This window comes from Tiliqua scincoides, chromosome 13, assembly GCF_035046505.1.
Source record: "Tiliqua scincoides isolate rTilSci1 chromosome 13, rTilSci1.hap2, whole genome shotgun sequence".
Taxonomy (NCBI): domain Eukaryota; kingdom Metazoa; phylum Chordata; class Lepidosauria; order Squamata; family Scincidae; genus Tiliqua; species Tiliqua scincoides.
In genome coordinates, this window is record NC_089833.1 from 8,523,893 (window position 1) to 8,542,835 (window position 18,943).

Consider the following 18,943-nt stretch of genomic DNA (forward strand, 5'->3'; position numbering starts at 1 on the left):
TGCAACTCAACCCACATTTTCTGTGCCTCGTGGGAGGGGTCCTGGTAACTATCACCGGAGTTGTCAGCTAGGCCAGGAGACAAGCAGGCGTACAAGCTTCTTCTCCAACCAATGGCCTCTTTGCTGATCTGCTTAACCCACACCATCCAGGATGCCGGTTTGGACCAGTCGCCTCGGTGGAAAACAATGGTGCAGGGTAGAGTCTATGAAACGAGCGGCACACTTAGCTCGTAGCAAGGGTACGTGACTCTCGTTCTCTTTGCAGTTTCAAGGCAACGCTGCCCTCTTTGAGGCTGTTGAGTTGCAAGATCTGGACAAGGTTCAGGAGCTGCTCAAGCAGTACAGCCTAGAGGAGCTGGATCTGAACACTCCCAACAGTGAGGGTCTTCTGCCGCTGGATATTGCCATCATGACCAACAACGCACCCATCGCCAAGACATTGTTGCTAGCTGGGGCCAAGGAAAGCCCTCACTGTAAGTCACTACTCACTAGTTCTGTTTCATAACCACCAGGCCCTCCTCCAGACCCTTTCCTGTAGGTGCTGAAGGAACTTTGGTCCCCTCCAGTCTTCTGATGTCACATCACTCCAGATTCCACTCTGTTTTGTTGAAACGTGGTCTAATACAGTGGCCAAGAGACTGAGCTGTGGATCAGGACTTCCGTGGTTCAAACCTCACCTCTGCCAGGAACTCACTTGGTGGGGCTGTAGGTGAGCCGGTTCCTCTCAGCCCCAGTCTTCCCCATCTGCAATACAGGAACAGTGATGCTTATCGTACTGTTGTTATAAGGCCAACATCAGGATGATGCACGTGAAGCCCTCTGTGTACTCAGAGAGTGCTATGAAAGGGCTAAGTGTTGTTGTTTTTGAGGGTGGAGAATGAAGTCTCTCTGAAAGGAACATGGGAAGGTGCCTTTCACTGAGCCATTGGTCCATCTAGCCCAGGGGTGCCCAAACTTTTTGGCAGGAGGGCCACATCATCTCTCTGACACTGTGTCCGGAGCGCCGAATTAATTTACATTTCAAATTTGAATACATTTACATAAATGAATATATTAGAGATGGAACTTATATGAATGAATGAAGGTCTTGCAGTAGCTCAAGGCCTATAAAAGGCCTTGCACAGAGCAAGGCCAACCTTTCCTTCACTGCCACTGCTGCATTCCAGACGTGAAACAGCAAGTAGTGTAGGGAGCCCTTGTCCCACAGCTCAGGTGAGAAGTCGAACAGTCGTCCTCTTGCTGACAGCAGTTGCGTTGGGCCAGCATGGGCTCCAAAAAGTCTCTGGAGGGCCAGAGACTCATTGGGGACTGGGGGCTCCCTGAGGGCCTGATTGAGAGTCCGAGGGCCGCAAGTGGCCCCCGGTCCGGGGTTTGGGCACCCCTGATCTAGCCAATATTACTGACACTGCCTGGCCCAGCTCTCCGGATGTTTGAAATCAGAACCCTTCCTTACCTATCTGGAGGTGCCAAGAATTGAACCAGGGACCTTCTGCAGGCCCAGTGGTACTGAGCTATAGCCCTGCTCTGGCTGCATCGGGTGGGACCTGAAGGCCAGGGGACAAGGTTGCTAATGCTTTGGCCTACTTTGATGTCTTCATGGCTACCCTGCACGCTGGGGGACAGTTTCTCCCAAGAGAAATCAAACCAGCCAGAGATTTATGTGCTAGACAGGGCCATTTCTTGGAGGCGCCAGGCACCTTGGAGTTGATGTGATTCAATAGCACTGCTCTTGAAGCATGATGGTGCAGGGCAGTGTTTCTCAAACCGTGGGTCAGGACCCACCAGGTGGGTTGCGAGCCAACTTCAGGCGGGTTCCCATTCATTTCAGTATTTTATTTTTAATATATAAGGCTGGTACGTGTCTGCATTTGGGGAAATGTTACAGACCTGTACTTCTAACAAGCTACTGTGTGTATTCTTTCAACAATGACGGTAAATGGGACTTACTCCTGGGTAAGTGTGAGTAGGATTGCAGCCTGGATTGCAGGATTGTTAAAAATGTTCCTGCTTGATGATGTCACTTCCGGTGGGTCCTGACAGATTTTCATTCTAAAAAGTGGGTCCTGGTGCTAAATGTGTGAGAACCACTGGTGTAGAGGAAAGAAAGGACCCCAGGAAGCCAGTGGTGTGTCGGGCCTGAGAAGCTGCAACTGTCAACAAGCTAGGAGTGCTGTTGAGTGGGGTGGCAAGGGCTGTGATGTCTCCATCTATGGCCATTTGTGTGCAGCATATTCCTTTTGCACATTACAAAAAATGGTTGAGTGGCTTGTTCTGCTGGAATGTCCTCTTTGGGCAAATATCTGAATCACCTTGAGAGCATCCTTCTCAAAGGAAACTGGGGTTTTTTTGGGGTACAAAACATTTCAAGTTGTTGGCCAGGTGAAGGAAGCCTGGAACGAGGAGGAAGGGAATCCCATCTCAGTTCTGGTTCCCAGCCTAGAAGCAGTGGGAAGCCTTCAGCGGCTTGCCAACGTCTCTCATGTAGAAATGGGTGGTTTCCTCATAGCAGTACTGGAACCAGGGTCAGAAACAGAATGCCCTCTCTTTCAGCGAAGGCATTCCTGCAACTGGAGAGAAGGGGAGTGTCTTTGAATAAGTATTTATTAACACTGCATCCCTGGAGATGGGGATATTCTCCCACAAGGTCTCTCTCTCTCTCTCTCTCTCTCACACACACACACACTTTCTAAAACAGGTTGAGCTGGATGCAGCCACCAGGGTCTCTGCTTGCTGGGTGGTCCACACCTTGCTGGCAAAGCCTGTAATAATGGAGTGCAGTGAGAGTAGGTAGTGAACTCCATAAGAACAGCCCCACTGGGTCAGGCCATAGGCCATCTGGTCCAGCTTCCCGTATCTCACTGCGGCCCACCAGATGCCCCAGGGAGCACACCAGATAACAAGAAGTCCTGCAAGGCCTCCTGGGAATTGTAGTTTAAGAACATAAGAACAGCCCCACTGGATCAGGCCATAGGCCCATCTAGTCCAGCTTCCTGTATCTCACAGCGGCCCACCAAATGCCCCAGGGAACACACCAGATAACAAGAAGTCCTGCAAGGCCTCCTGGGAATTGTAGTTTAAGAACATAAGAGCAGCCCCACTGGATCAGGCCAGAGGCCCATCTAGTCCAGCTTCCTGTATCTCACAGCGGCCCACCAAATGCCCCAGGGAACACACCAGACAACAAGAGACCTGCAAGGCTTCCTGGGAATTGTAGTTAAGAACATAAGAACAGCCCCACTGGATCAGGCCATAGGCCCATCTAGTCCAGCTTCCTGTATCTCACAGTGGCCCACCAAATGCCCCAGGGAGCACACCAGATAACAAGAGACCTGCAAGGCTTCCTGGGAATTGTAGTTAAGAACATAAGAACAGCCCCACTGGATCAGGCCAGAGGCCCATCTAGTCCAGCTTCCTGTATCTCACAGCGGCCCACCCAATGCCCCAGGGAGCACACCAGATAACAAGAGACCTGCAAGGCCTCCTGGGAATTGTAGTTTAAGAACATAAGAACAGCCCCGCTGGATCAGGCCATAGGCCCATCTAGTCCAGCTTCCTGTATCTCACAGCGGCCCACCAAATGCCCCAGGGAGCACATCAGATAACAAGAGAGGCATGGCTGTCTGGCCATAGGAGGTGGGCAAACCAAGAGATTCCTCTGAATGGGGCATTTGCCCCGAACCTCAGGGACGGTCTTACAGGCAGCAGAAGGGGAAGGACTTCCTGCAAGGTCTGTGCTCCAGCCATGGGTCATCTGCTGCACATGACATGTGTGGCTTTTCAAGCAGAGCAAGGGATTCGGTCCGGCCACTGGAGGATTGGACAGGTGCTTATTGCATGAGGATGCCCAGCGGCTAATAGCTGGCAATCTCCTGCTTCCTCAAGTGCTGGTAGCAAAGGCAGGAGTGTGCATGCACAGTGGATGCTGGGAGAGATTTGAGGGAAGTCAGATCCTGGAGGAAGGTGCAGAGTCACTTTCACAAGTGACATCTAGGAACCTCTTAGTCATCCCGGTGTCCAAAACGAATCGGGACTGCGGCTGTGAGTGCTGCAGGACAGAAAGCAGAAGCACCACTGTGAAACTAAATGTAAATTTTAGTCCGTGTGGGGTTTTCACGTAGTGTACAGAGTGCAAGAGCTGGCTTTGGTGTAATTTAACTGAATGCCCGTTCTGGTCCCGGAGAAGGGTCTTTCTCTCTTCTTAAGTTTGGGAAACAGAATACTAGGAGAGGAAACTGAACGCTTTCCACATGCGCTGCCTCCGACGCATCTCGGCATCACCTGGCAGGACAAAGTTCCAAACAACACAGTCCTGGAACGTGCTGGAATCCCTAGCATGTATGCACTGCTGAAACAGAGATGCCTGCGTTGGCTCGGTCATGTCATGAGAATGGATGATGGCCGGATCCCAAAGGATCTCCTCTATGGAGAACTTGTGCAAGGAAAGCGCCCTACAGGTAGACCACAGCTGCGATACAAGGACATCTGCAAGAGGGAGCTGAAGGCCTTAGGAGTGGACCTCAACAGGTAGGAAACCCTGGCCTCTGAGCGGCCCGCTTGGAGGCAGGCTGTGCAGCATGGCCTTTTCCAGTTTGAAGAGACACTTGGCCAACAGTCTGAGGCAAAGAGGCAAATAAGGAAGGCCCATAGCCAGGGAGACAGACCAGGGACAGACTGCACTTGCTCCCAGTGTGGAAGGGATTGTCACTCCCAAATCAGCCTTTTCAGCCACACTAGTTCCAGAACCACCATTCAGAGCGTGATACCAGAGTCTTTCGAGACTGAAGGTTGCCAACAACAAGTTGCCATCCTTCAGTAGCAAATGCCATGGTTTCTGGGATCATCCAGGATTTGTTGATTCCTACTAAATAAAATTACCCTAAGCAAATTAATAAAATAAATGAGTGCTACTGGCAGAACCTCAGGTTGCCTTGTTTTGAACTGGATGAGGCCTCCGGCCATATGTGGCAAAGCTAAGCAGACCACAAGAGGAGAAGTCGACTCCCCGGTGAGCAATAGGTCTGTATGCTGTGCCCAGGGGAAAGCTTGCAAGCCAGGACTCTGAATCCACAGCTAAGAGGAGTCAGGATCACAGGCATGTAGAAAGGAGTTAACCCAGTAACGTGAAACCGCTTTGCACAAGGCGTTTCTCCCACGTTGCTTAAGACTTGGGATCAATTGCATAGAATGAAATGTTTTCTGAGTTAAAGAGGATCTCCTTGGTTGCTTCCAGGCAAGTTTGTTCCTAGAAGGCTGCAATCCTAACCACACCTTCCTGAGAGTAAGCCCCATTGAACAAAATAGGACTTACTTCTGAGTAGAAGTGGTTCGGATTGTGCTTCAAATGTATCTTCTTCTTCTTCTGCTTCCCATGGATCCTCGTAATTTTGTCCTTTTCTCTCCCAAAGTTGTAAGCCTGGAAAGCCGGTCTTTGCACCTGTCGACCTTGGTCCGGGAGGCCGAGCAGCGGGTCAACGAACTCACGGCGCAGGTGGTGAATGAGGTGCCGGACTCGGACTGCTCGGAGAAAGAGAAACAGCTAAAAGCCTGGGAGTGGCGCTATCGGCTTTACAAGCGCATGAACGCCGGATTTGAGCATGCTCGTGAGTACCTGGCTGTACCCCAGTTGTTCAGCGATGGGAATAGGGACTGTGTCCTTAGAGGGTTGGTTGGTTGGCAGCCTTCAGTCTTGAAAGACTTTGGTATAAGCCTACAGCACCTGGTATTCCCAGGCGGTCTCCCATCCAAGTACTAACCAGGCCTGACCCTGCTTAGCTTCCCAGATCAGACGAGATCGGGAGATAGTGTTCAGTATAGGGAGATGGCTGGCAACCTTCAGTCTCGAAAGACTATGGTATAAGCCTACAGCACCTGGTATTCCCAGGCGGTCTCCCATCCAAGTACTAACCAGGCCTGACCCTGCTTAGCTTCCGAGATCAGACAAGATCGGGCATGAGATGATCAATCAGGCCATGGAATCCGGAATCACGAGAGAGAATTAGGCTGTGTTGTTAAATACATAACCCACTTTGTACAACGTTCAGTGGCTCTAAGTGGCTTATAAAGTGTCATATCGTATGAAGCCAGCAAAGACAACAGTTAAATAGAGCAGAAATGAATCGTGAGCAGCAGAGAAACCTGTTCAGCCAGTGGGGGGAAAAAAACACTCTCTACAATTGAAAGTCTTTCATGATCTACTTTTAAAGAGTGATAGAGGAACCAGACATTTTGGGGAAGAGTGGGTCAGAGAGCAGGGCCCCGGTAGCTTTCCTTAAACTCCAGGCCAATGCAGGAGAAGGTGGTCTGTAATGCTTAATGCCTTCAAACCTGTGACGTGCAGTCAGGGGAGGCAGAGCCTCACCTAACCCAGCAAAGGACCCAAAAAGTTAACAACAACAACAACAAAAAACCCTGTACCTTTTCCCAAGCCACTCCTCTTTGTAGCAGCACACACACAAACACAGAGGGGACAGTCTGAACTGCCAGTCCAGCCAGCTCAGTCGCTATGGTGGCTTTCAAGGGGCACAGGCAGGGACACCTGTGCAGTTAAAGCCATCAGAGAGAGCTACCCAGTAATAACAAAGATAGCACTTGTGTCATCAACTGCTGGGGAGGCAGCAGGAAGAGTTGCTTCCAGCAGATTAGGCTGAAATAATAGGTGTATTCCAGTAAAAAAAAAGCAGGGCTTCTGATTGAAAAATCGCAGGACACCTGCATCAGGAAGCTCTGGGGGGGAGTGGAAAGAGTTGTTTCTCTTCTGTGAAAAAGGCCGTTAAAAAAGCAGGGAGCCTGCACAAACGACCGCTCCGTATAGCACTAGAAGAGGCAGCTTTTTGGTTGCCTCAGGGGTCCTGTGTTGAGCCTGACTCTGAGTGGGGGAACAAACACTTGGAACAAACAAATTTTTGTTTGTTTGTTTGTTCCCAAAGGGGGGGGAAGGAGGAAAGTGTTTCAGAGACTGAGCTTAAGGGGGGAGAGAGGGGGGGGAGAGTGAATGTATATTGCCTCCCCAGGCCTGGACCTCATCGCACATCACTGCTACAAACCCTGTTGAAGTAAATCGCTAGAAAATTGGAATTGCAGCTGGAGAGTCGAGACCAAATTATATTGGCTGGTCCTAGTGAGCACTGGGTAAAGCTTGAGAACCGCATCTTCAAGCCCAACATCCATGACCACCGGGCCCTCCTGTCTGAAATGGAGACAGCTCATGAGACAGCATGGGCCATAATAATAATAATAATAAACTTTATTTATACCCCGCCCTTCTCTCCAAAGGGACCCAGGGCGGCTTACAACAGGTTAAAAGCAGATTAAAACATAATATTAAAAAACAGATAAAAACATTAACGTATTAACAAATATCATAAAAACAGTAATCAGATAAAAAAATCAGGTAAAAGGAGCATAGAGCAGCAGATCATAGGAATCAGGCCTGTAATAAATACTAAGAGATGTAGAAAAGATGTTAAAAAGGCCATGAACTCAGAAGGTTTGTTTAAACAGCAAAGTCTTCAGGCCTCGCTGAAAAGTCTCAAGAGAGGGAGCCATTCTCAAGTCAAGGGGAAGGGAGTTCCATAACGTTGGTGCCACTACTGAGAAGGCCCTGTTTCTTGCCGCCGCCCCACATACCTCCTTAGGCGGCGGCACGTAAAAAGGCCTTCTCTGATGATCTAAGAGGACGAGCCGGATTGTACGGAAGTAGGCGGTCCCTAAGATACCCTAGCCCAGAGCAGTAAAGTGCTTTAAAGATCATGTGCTTTAATAAAAGATAGCAAAGTCCTCTGTCTCAGAGGGTGCTTGTCATTTATGTGGAACGGACCCTGACAGCTCAAACTGTTGCAGATGCTGTGGGTGAAAGCAACCCGCTCCAGAATTGAACCCCAAATGATGGCTTCGGTGAATCCTGAACTGCAAAAGCCAATCCAGTGGCTGCATTGCCCCAAGAGGAACTTTTTTGCATAGAAGTCCATTGTTGTTGGTCTCGTACTCCCATTTGTAGCAAAGCCTGATGCAGGGGTGGCCCATCCCTTAGATCAGGGGTGCTCAATAGGTGGATCGCGATCTACCGGTAGATCGCGAGGCAAAATGAGTAGATCGCGGAGCCCTGTCTCTCCAAACTGTTAATATGTCAGTTTCGTCTAGTGACTAGACGAAACTGACATATTTAGCTGACACTAAACTGAAACTGACACTTTAGCTGCTCTTCAGGCATGCAGCAACAAAACTGACGAAACTGACTAGACTCCAGCAGGGGCTCCATACATTAAAGGGGGTGTCTGTCAGACGCTTCCTTCCCCCCTGGTAAATCTCCGGGCCTTGCTGGGTTTCAAAGTAGCTCTCGAGCCAAAAAAGTGTGAGCACCCCTGCCTTAGATGAAATTACGTGGGTTGCATCAGCAGCATGTTGCTTGCAGGGGACAGTAACAGGGCAATAGATTGGAGATGCTCTTCACTCCAGGACTGCCACCGCCTGCCTCCAGCCTACTGCAGATCCAACCTGCACTGACATGCTTTCCACCTGCTCAGAAAGCTGAAAGTGGATCGCCTACCTCCTTACCTTGCTCTTGGCATGGTTTCTCCAAACACAGAAGGACAGGACTTCCAGTTTGGTTTACGGGGACCATGCAAATGAAGGAGGTTCCTCACTTGTGTGGACCCCTTAGTAGAAGTCTTTCCACCTCCTCTCCAAAGAGAGCTTCTCTTCAGATTGGCAGCTAGTTTGTAGGTTTAGTGTTAAAGGCAGAATCCTTTTAGGTCTGGCCACGTCCCTACTGACTTCTCGTGCTCTCTCTTTGCAGGGGTACCAGATCCCCCCACGAATGTCCACCTCTCCGTGGCCAGCAGCACTTCCGTGGAAGTTTCCTTCCAGGAGCCACTAAGCGTGAATTCAGCTGTTGTCACCAAATACAAAGGTAAAGCCGTTGGGCTACACAGGACATGAGTTCCCAAGGATTGTACTTATGGGGATCTATCAGTTGATTTTTTTTTCCCCCCTCTTTGTGGCAATCCTCCTTGGCTTGAAAATTCCAGCCTAGTTCTTGGAGGGGGTCATTGTCCCAGTTTAAGGAGTTACCTTTAAAAAAATGTTTTGTGTTGTCTGCAGTTGTCAGGCAAGTCATGTATGGTCAGTGACGAAAGGGTCTGATGTAATGAAGCAGCGTTTCAGCAAAGGCCAGTGGCCAGGTGTAATGGTTTGGGAGGTGGACTTAGACCTGGATGATCCAGGTTCAAATCCCCCCTCAGCCACAAAGCTTCCTGGGTGACCTTGGGCCAGTCACTTTCTCTCAGCCTCACCTACCTCACAGGGTTGTTGTGAGGACAAGAAAGAGGGGAGGAGCAGCTGTGTAAACCGCCCTGAGCTCTTTGGAGGAAGGGCGGTATAAAAATGTGAAAAAAAATAATAATAATAGATGTGATCTAGTCTAGTTAAAGGCTCAGAAACCTGCCTGAGATTTTCCAGTGGCCTTCTTCAGACTCTCCAGTCTCTAACTCCCTGCGTCATTCCTTGCGACCAACCCATTTCCCTGTGATCCTAGCAACGTACACACGTCAACGTACTTTACGTTTTGCAAACCCACTGATTTTTTCGGAGTATTCTTTCTAATTGAACGGATGCATTTTCTCCTAATTTGCCTTGGATGTATGGGCTGTTACAAAGACTGACCTTTCTAGCTGTGGAAACTGAAATTCTTTGCTGCTGTCTGGTGGGCTTCTTGCATCCTTGGCTGAATCGGTTTTGCCCCTTTGCCACTCCACACTGTTGTGAAAGTTCCATGTGTAATGAGAGAAGGAAAGTGGCAGGTCTGATTTATTACAAGGACTAAGCAGGGCTGGTTCTACACTGGGCAAGCCACTTTGTGCGGAGGGCTTGGTCCAGGGGTGCTCACACTTTTTTGGCTCGAGAGCTACTTTGAAACCCAGCAAGGCCTGGAGATCTACCAGAGTTTTTTTACAATTTTCACGCCATCATAACATATAACATTTATGTGTACAATGTATGTTGGTGTACCTTGCATAACTGCATGAGCCAATATTGCACAACACAACATAATTAACTATAAACATTTTTTGTAATTACTTGAATTTACTTTGATGACTTGCACTGAAGTGAATCAGCCAAGGATGCATAGTCGGACAGTAGCTGCTGACAGCCAGCCTCAAGCACACTTCCAAATGTTCATCAGTCATGGTGGAATGGTACTTGGACTTAAAGATCTTCATGTAGGAAAAGGCTGACTCACATAAATAAGTGGAGCCCTTCCTGCCTCAGGTGCTCTTATATCCCTGAGGGCCCTATTGCCTTCAAGTGGCTGCAGCTGGTGCAGCACACTCTGCTGGATGCCCAGGCCTTACCCTTAAAGGGGCCACTGCTGACACCACATCTACCTCCTCACCAGATCTTCCTCGATTCCAATATAAGTGGGGGGGGGGGGAGCAGATCTCTATACAGACCAGTGCAAAAACAAGGGAAAGGTGTGGGGGAGGGAAGATCTCTATATAGACATCACAGCAAGACCAGTGCAAAACCCCTTGCACACAGAACCAACAGATGGAAGGGATGTGTGGACAGGAGAGAAGCCTGCTAGTGGCTCCTCTCCAGGTCTACTCACGAGTCACCCCCAGTAGAGTCAACGGGGCTCACTCCCAGGGATGTGTGGACAGGAGCTCACTCCCAGGGCAGGGCTCACTCCCAGGGATGCGTGGACGGGAGAGAAGCCTGCGATCGACTCATTTTGCCTGGCGATCGACTGGTAGATCGGGATCGACTTATTGAGCACCCCTGGCTTAGACTTTTCCTCTGTTCCCGAGCGCTCGAGCGACATAACTCTGTCCCATCTTTAGGCTGTTGTTTCAGCTCTCGAAACTGTGTGTCCCTTTTTGGTGTTAACACCTGCTCCCTTGACATGGATTTCCCAGCAGTTTAAATCCTGTGTGTCCTGTCATAACTTTGGCTTTCAGAAGAATTTTCCTTTACCACCACCACCAAATCCTGCCCCTTAATCTTTGACTATTTCCCACCCTCTCTTTCTCTCCTTTTGTTTGTTCCATCTGTTGCGCTCTCTTTTATCTCTGGGTTCATCAGTCTGTCTCTTCTTGCCTCTAATATTTTTGCTATATAGGCGCATGTTTCTTGCGCTGGGTTATACGGTTGAGCCAACCCTAACCATACAATGCTCAGCTCCCACATTGCAAAGGTGCCTGGGAGTGCGAGTTCTTTTGAATATGGGAAAGGTGTGCCCTGCTCTTGCTCTCTTGCCATTTGCACCTCCCCTCCCACCACCCGCTTCTCCATGCCTTTTTTCTCAGACATTTTTCCAGTATGCACAGCTGGTCTTGCTGTAGCTGGTTCTTCAGTTTCACAGTCAATCCCCTTGCAGCAGCTGTACCATCCCTGGCAGCCCAGCTCTCTAATCTAGTCCTGTCTGCCTGCCAAGTGCTACATCCTTCTCCTTGCTGATGAAAGACTCCCCATTTCTGACGGAGTGGCTGTGTTTTTCTTCTGTTTGTAGTTGAGTGGAGCTGCTCCCCCACCTTCTCCCCGCCGCTGGGCGAGGTGGTGATCGACAAGCTGAAAAATCTCCATGTCACCATCCACGGCCTCGTCTCGGTGAGTGAGTTACTGTGCTGTGTGTTGAGCCCCAGGGCGACTTCAAGACATGACCCTGACCCCCCTAGTCATCTTACTCTGGACCACCAAAGTGCAAGGCAGTGACCCCTTAGTCCGTCTCACAGCAATCACGTGAGGATGTCCACAAATACTTTCTCTTTCCAGTCTGCTTTTCTTAAGGAATGCACCCATTTCAAGGATAGGTGCTTCCTCATGCACCTGAGTGTTTATGTCCCTTTAGGGCAGCGGCGCCCAAAGTTGCAATCATGGTCCTACGAAAATGTGGTCCCCATCTGGACTGCAGCTTTCTGTTCCACCTTCACACAGCTTCTTGGTAGACCTGGGCACCAGGATGCTCTGGGAAGTCGCATCTGTTACCCAGAGTCCAGAAGGCTGCAAGACAGGAAATCCAGGCAGACACAACTGCCCAGAGAATCCTGGTGCCAGGGTCTACCAAGAAGAGGAGATGCATGGAGGTGGAACAAAACAGTCCACTCACTGGACGGCTCCGCCTGAACCCCAGATCTGGCCCCGAGGCCGGGGTTCAAGCGGCCCTGCTTTATGGTCTCTGAAACATATGTGGCCTGTTCTGATCCCAGGATCAGATATGCAAGCAGCTTAGATTTCAGTCTGACCCTAAGCACTGCACGGGTGGGGGTGGAGGGATTCATTGCAAACTTGAACAAGAGACTGCAGAGCCCCAGTTCTATCTTCTGCCTGGCACTGACCTTCCTCATTCACCTGGTTGTGAAACCTGGTTGTGGCGGGTTCTGTCCCGCCTCTCAATATAAAAATAAGTGAAGCTGGACTTTACAGGTAGTCAGTTGGAATGGCGACTGAAAGCAATAGTTCGTAGGGGGCAGTGCTTTTCCAGCAGTAGCCATTGGAGTGAGTCAAAAGCGTGGACAAACTGTATCAGCTGGTTTGGAGCCAGAGCTCCTCAAATACAGAACGGAGAGGTACGAACCCTCAGTTGAAACGTGTGATCGGCCAGACTCATACGACGCACCCCTTGCTAGCCTGTGTCGCTCGAACTGCGGGTGGAGGATCTAATGTTCAAATGGCTCTCCCCTATATAGGAAAACAATCTGTGTATATAAAACTCAGCATCGTAAAAGTGCTTTCCCAGTCTGTTTGCTACAGATGAGTATCTGTTTGCATGCCTTGCCAATGAATGGGATGTTGTGGAAAGGCTTCTGGGTTCAGGTGTATAAGTGCTTGATTGTGTGAACACCTTTGGGGTGTCTCAAATCTGCTCTTCCAGGCTGTTTTCTGTCTCTTTTGCCCATGCTATCGTTCTTCCGATTGGCTGTGATGATGTATGTGATTTTGCCAATGATGTTGCAATACTGTGTCTAATGAGGTAGAGTCATAAGAACATAAGAACAGCCCCACTGAATCAGGCCATAGGCTCATCTAGTCCAGCTTCCTGTATCTCACAGCGGCCCACCAAACGCCCCAGGGAGCACACCAGATAACAAGAGACCTGCATCCTGGTGCCCTCCCTTGCATCTGACATAGCCCATTTCTAAAATCAGGAGGTTGCACATACAATTAATGGCTTGTAAGCCGTAATTTTTCTGGATTTTTCCTCCAGAAACTTGTCCAATCCCCTTTAAAGGCATCTAGGCCAGATGCCGTCACCACATCCTGTGGCAAGGAGTTCCACAGACCAACCACGCACAGTCAGCAGTGCTCATAAACAAAACCAGTTGAGTTTCTCTAGCTATTAGCAGGGGTGTAATCAAGGACAAAGTTTCAGATCATCTCGTAAAGCAGGAGGACTGAGTCAGCAGCAGAAGTGCTCAGGTGCTGACTTTGAAACATTTTTCAAAGGACTTTAGCCAAAAAGAAGCTTCAGGCTCAACAGGTGGCAAACTGAGAAATGTTCCTGGTGCATATATTTATGTCTTAGTCATCATCTTTCCCAAGGGCTTCCGGGAGACAGGATGTAGCTCACATTACATTAAAGCTACAATCCTAGGCAAATTTACCTGGGAGTAACTTCTGTTTAGCATCGTGAGACTTACTTTTGAGCAAACATGACTAGGCTAGTACTGTAATATACCTCTATTTTTTTTTATTATATTTTTAATTCCATTTTTCAGCTTCTAAACATGTACTTTAAACTCTTGCAACCCCAGTTTTGGATGAAATGAGCTAAACTTTTAAGTGAAGCAGGAAGAGTTTCAGATAGGAATGAGTGGCAGAAGAAATATATTGGCATCCCTCAGTCTCGGAAGGCTATGGTGTCACGCTCTGAATGGTGGTTCTGGAACAGAGTGTCCTCTCCAGTGCGCAAAGCCTGGGTAAAGTAGATATGGAGGATAGACTGTTATCCATGCAGCAAATCCCCCCTCTCCACGTCGCTGGAATGGTCCAATGGAAAGGCAGAGGCCAATATGGTTGGTTCCAGCGGCATCGCAGGAGTTGCCAGAACGTGACTGTGTTCAGCCATGAACTGCCTCAGGGACTCCGGCTCCGGATTTTGCCTCGAGGTTGACTCCTGAAGCCTTTTCCATAACTGGATGTAGCCACAAGGCAGTGGAGGTTTGGGATCCAAGTTTTCCTTCTCTCAGATGAGCTGCCTTCCCAGGCTATCGAGTCCCATCTACCCGGTGGCTGTTTAGTCGCCTCTTACGACAAGTACAGCCAAACTGAGGGCCTATTCTTATCCCCAGCCCCCAGGGGTTAGGCAGAAGCAAATGCTTCCATGAAGAAGTTTAAACTTGAGTTTGGCTGTTGTATCGTCTTAGTGGGGCATAGCTATAGCATTGGGAGCATCACGATTAACACCAAAATTTACCTCTACACTGGCCATTATGATTAGCCAGTTGTGGGGGCAAATGGGACTGTGAGAACAGAGGCAATATGTCAGCTGAATAAAAAGGGCACCGAACAGCTAATTCTTGATGGGGTGTTTTCCAGGAAGCTCTTCAGTGGCACTGCATATTCTTTTGGAAGCAAATGCTGTATTGAAACCTGAGCCAGTTCAGTGCAGCCATGATTAAAAGAAAAGCATCTCTCAGTGAAATGAGTCCTCAAAGTCCGGAATCCTCCTTGGCTGCATCCACCATACACGGCAGAGATTGTTTAGTGTGGGAAGGAGTGGTCATCTCTAGGCAGGAACCTCAGTGCCCTGAAGAGCGGAGGGAGGCTTTATTTCCTGAGCCACGTGGGATCTGTAGTCTCCATGCTCAGTGCCATTGGCTCTCCTCCTCACACCCCCATCGCAGGCCAATAAATCAGAAGCTGGTTCCCGCACCCCCGGCAAAGATCAAACCCTCTCTACCAGCTCCGTGGCTAATTGGAGATGAGAACCAGTGACTTTGTTCCAGCCCTCCAGTGTATGGAGGTCATGAGCTGGCTGGGGTCTGCCCCCCCCACCCCTACTCTTTTATCTCTCTGGGAACCGCAGGACCCACACTGCCTGTCAGCTGTCCCCGCCCCATTGTGCCCCATTGGACAGCTTCCAAGAGGACAAGCGAGAGCCAGGTTTCTGAGCGCACAGCAGAGCAGCAAGTTATAGATGGGGGAGATGAGGGGGGGGGGAGATGTACGAGGGGGAATGAATCTGAAGCAAATGATCTGTAAGCTTGCCTATGCTGCCCCAGTTCTCCCAACTGGTTGGGTTGGGAGAACTGGGGTTGGCCTATGGTTGGGTGGGGTGAGGGTGCAATTCTTCTGTCGACTCAGCATTATATCCAAGAGCTGAATAAAGAACAAAGCAGATAGACTATTCTTTGGAAAAGCAACAGAATGGCAAAGGATGTGGGCGGGGAATTTTTTGGGAAACCTTCCAGACATCCAGAAACTTGGATTAGGCTTGAGCCCTTGGTCAGTGATTATGCAATGACCTCATTTCCATAGGTGAGGGCCTGAAGGCCATAGACCCTGCAAGAGCTCTCCTATCACAAGTGACCCTCTTCTCAATTCCAGTAAATTATACAAATAGGAGTCCTGCAGGGAGGGTCTTTTTTGGCTGCAAGGAGCCTGGAGCAGGGTCTGAGGCCTCCATGATACACACATCTAGCATCACCACACTGGGACCTAGAATCTTCTGGAGAGCCGCAGGGCTACTTGGAAGCCTAATCTGGGTTCATTTGGGGCCAGACACTGTACAGACTCCAGCTGGTCTGAAAGCCAATCATAAATTAATCTGCAGGAACCGGTCTTCCAAAATCTGGCCAGCTACCTGTGTTATCTCAGAGTTCATTGGCAATCCAAGTCTGGAGTGCCAAGGTGACAAAGAAGGGAATCACACAAGAGTCATGAGACTTGAGCACATCCTTGAGCACAGGAAAGACAGTGTATAAATCTTATGAATGAATGAATGAATGAATGAATGAATGAATGAATGAAAACTTTGCAAGGTGGTGATGGCCTCCACCACTTCTTCAGGATCTCCTCCAATGACTAGCACACCTTCCCTGCATTCCCTTCAGCAAAGGCATAAATGGAGAACATCTGTCAACTATACCATGGGGAGGAGAAGCTGAAAGTGACTCTTCATCCTGCATGGCTGCTGAGCTGTATAACTCCCAGTGACTTCTTGTTTTCTGCCCTTTCCCCACAGGGCACAGCTTACTATGTCCAAGTATCTGCCTACAACATGAAGGGCTGGGGACCACCACAAACATCAACACCACCTTTTGCTATTCCCTCAAGTAAGTGTGAATGTTGAAGAGAGTCATGTGCGAACTTTGCACTTGTTTTTGTTTTTTTTTCCCCTGTGGCAACTGGACCATGCAGATTGACAATCGGGTTGTTGGCAACCTTCAGTCTCGAAAGACTCTGGTATCGCGCTATGAAAGGTGGTTCTGGAACAGCGTCTAGTGTGGCTGGAAAGGCCGATTCGGGAGTGACAATCCCTTCCACGCTGGAGCAAGTGCAGTCTGTCCCTGGTCTGTCTCCCTGGCTATGGGCCTTCCTTCTTTGCCTCTTAGCCTCAGACTGTTGGCCAAGTGTCTCTTCAAACTGGGAAAGGCCATGCTGCACAGCCTGCCTCCAAGTGGGCCGCTCAGAGTCCAGGGTTTCCCACCTGTTGAGGTCCACTCCTAAGGCCTTCAGATCCCTCTTGCATGATTGACAATCATGTATTGGTAAAAGGTCTATGCATAGCTTCTTTTATCAGACTGGTGTGGTTAAAGGGGCAGGGGAGCCACAATCAAAGCTTCCAGATAATTAGAGCTTGGATAAACAGGAGTATTGTTGACATGGATTATGTTGGCATGGGAGATCCCTGAGAGGCGCATAAATTTATATAATTTAAGCATTTCGGATAAAAGAGTTGGGTGCATAACTGCGCATGTGTATGGAACAATATATGGAACAATTAGTGGTTTGTGTGGGGCAGCTCCCAGTAGGCAGGGAGGGCAGCTCCTACTCCATCCCCATTGCCTCCAGGGCTCTCCAACCCTACATGGAGATGCTGCTGGTCAGAAGACTGAACATGGGACTTTCTGCACCCACAAAAAGTGCTATACCACTTGACAGCTCAGTCTTTTTCCCCCAGTCTCTGACAAATAGTGCTATAATTCTCCACCCCGTGCAAATTTGCACATTATGCAAACAAATACAAAGCACACAGAAGATTAAGTTGTGCAAACATTTTGTTGTCATTGTTGTTCAGGAATAGGGAGCACAGAATTCTGGATCCGCTCAAAGCGGATTTGAAGTCCCGTCAATTTTCAAGGGAAGGGATTTAAGCCTTCTCTCTGTTCCTCACTTTTGTCTGGTTAGATCAGGGGTGCCCAAACCCTGGCCCTGGGGCCACTTGCGGCCTCTCAATGCGGCCCTCAGGGAGCCCCCAGTCTCCAATGAGCCTCTGGCCCTCCGGAGATTTTTGGAGCCTGCACTGCCCTGACGCAATTGCTCTCAGCATGCGGGCAACTGTTTGGCCTCTCATGTGAGCTGTGGGATGAGGGCTTCCTCCACTGCTTGCTGTTTCACTCTGTGATGCAGTAGCGGCAGCAAAGGAAAGGCTAGCCTTGCTTTGTCCAAGGCCTTTTATAGTCCTTGAGCTATTGCAAGACCTTCATTCATTCATATAAGTTCTGGGGCAGGGCAGGCTTATACCATAGTCTTTCCATGCCTGATCTCGTCTGATCTGGGAAGCTAAGCAGGGTCAGGCCTGGTTAGTACTTGATGGGAGATCGCCTGGGAATACCAGGTGCTGTAGGCTTATTCCATAGTCTTTCGAGACTGAAGGTTGCCAACCAGCCCTATTGCAGGGCTATTTTCCTTACCTGGGGGAAGCAGACAAATGTCCCCTTCTCCTGAGGAGCCAGCGGTGGCTGCCTGGTTGCATATTGGATGCGGCGGCAGCCATTTTTGGTGCCGCAGCAGCCCTGCGCAGCTCAGGATTGGGCCGTCAGCCAGGAACAGTCCATGCGACCAAGGGTTGGGGCATAACTGGGAGTTGCTTGGGAGCTCAGCTGCATGGGTTGGCTGCGTAATAACTAGCGTAACTATAACATTCAGCTTGAGTTACAACGTGAAGGATTGCTTGCTTCACATTTTAAAGAAACTATTCTCCCCTAAATAAAAATAATCAACTTTTGTCACGTAAAAGTGCAAGGTACCTCCCTGAGTGTTTTTAAAGCATCTAAAAATAGCACCAGGTCTTGGCCAAAGTTAACAGAGCTGATCTTTCCATGGAAAACGGCAGCACAGAGGTGGGGGTGGGGGAGAAAAGTGTAAAAACTAATTAATGTAAAGTTAATGTAAAAGAGCTGTTCCCCCCCACCCACCCAACGCTCACCAGTTCTGCTCAGCAGCTCTGCCACCTCATAACTAAGAAGCACGGGAAGAGGGTTCTGCTTGTTTATTTGTCTAGGTGAGTTTAAGTCTCACCATTGGTCTGAACAAACTTCTGCCCTGTTGAAGGCCAGCAGTAAGAGTGGAGAGCTGTGTGGAGAGACTGAGAAGAGCTACGCAACAGGCCTGACCTTGTTCGTGGTTGTGATTTGTCATCTCCTCCTGCTGGTGGCAGCTGTAAAATTTCATCATCTGTACAAGCAGTTCCCACCAGTGGTTACTGCCGCGCTGTTGCTACCTCCTTATGATCTAACGCAGGGGTGCCCAAACCCCGGCACTGGGGCCACTTGCGGCCCTCGAGGCCTCTCAGTGCGGCCCTCGGGGAGCCCCCAGTCTCCAATGAGCCTCTGGCCCTATGGAGATTTGTTGAAGCCCGCACTGGCCTGACGCAACTGCTGTCGCGTGAGGGCGACTGTTTGACCTCTCGTGTGAGCTGCGGATGAGGGCTTCCTCCGCTGCTTGCTGTTTCATGTCTGTGATGCAGTAGCGGCAGCAAAGGAAAGGCCAGCCTTGCTTTGTA

General features: G+C 49.5%; 1 protein-coding gene and 1 pseudogene across 1 annotated transcript in view; one reads left to right on the forward strand and one right to left on the reverse strand.

Moving 5' to 3' along the window:
- The window catches only part of LOC136663868 (ankyrin repeat and fibronectin type-III domain-containing protein 1-like), a 473,183-nt gene extending 456,895 nt beyond the window's left edge, over positions 1-16,288 (forward strand). The window contains exons 8-12 of the mRNA XM_066640828.1: positions 266-473; positions 5,406-5,600; positions 8,795-8,908; positions 11,507-11,604; positions 16,181-16,288. Coding sequence (XP_066496925.1) covers positions 266-473; positions 5,406-5,600; positions 8,795-8,908; positions 11,507-11,604; positions 16,181-16,288 — 723 coding nt within the window. The remainder of the gene's footprint in view (positions 1-265; positions 474-5,405; positions 5,601-8,794; positions 8,909-11,506; positions 11,605-16,180) is intronic.
- LOC136633980 (5S ribosomal RNA) lies at positions 5,857-5,975 on the reverse strand (annotated as a pseudogene).
- Positions 16,289-18,943: the final 2,655 nt, after the last annotated feature.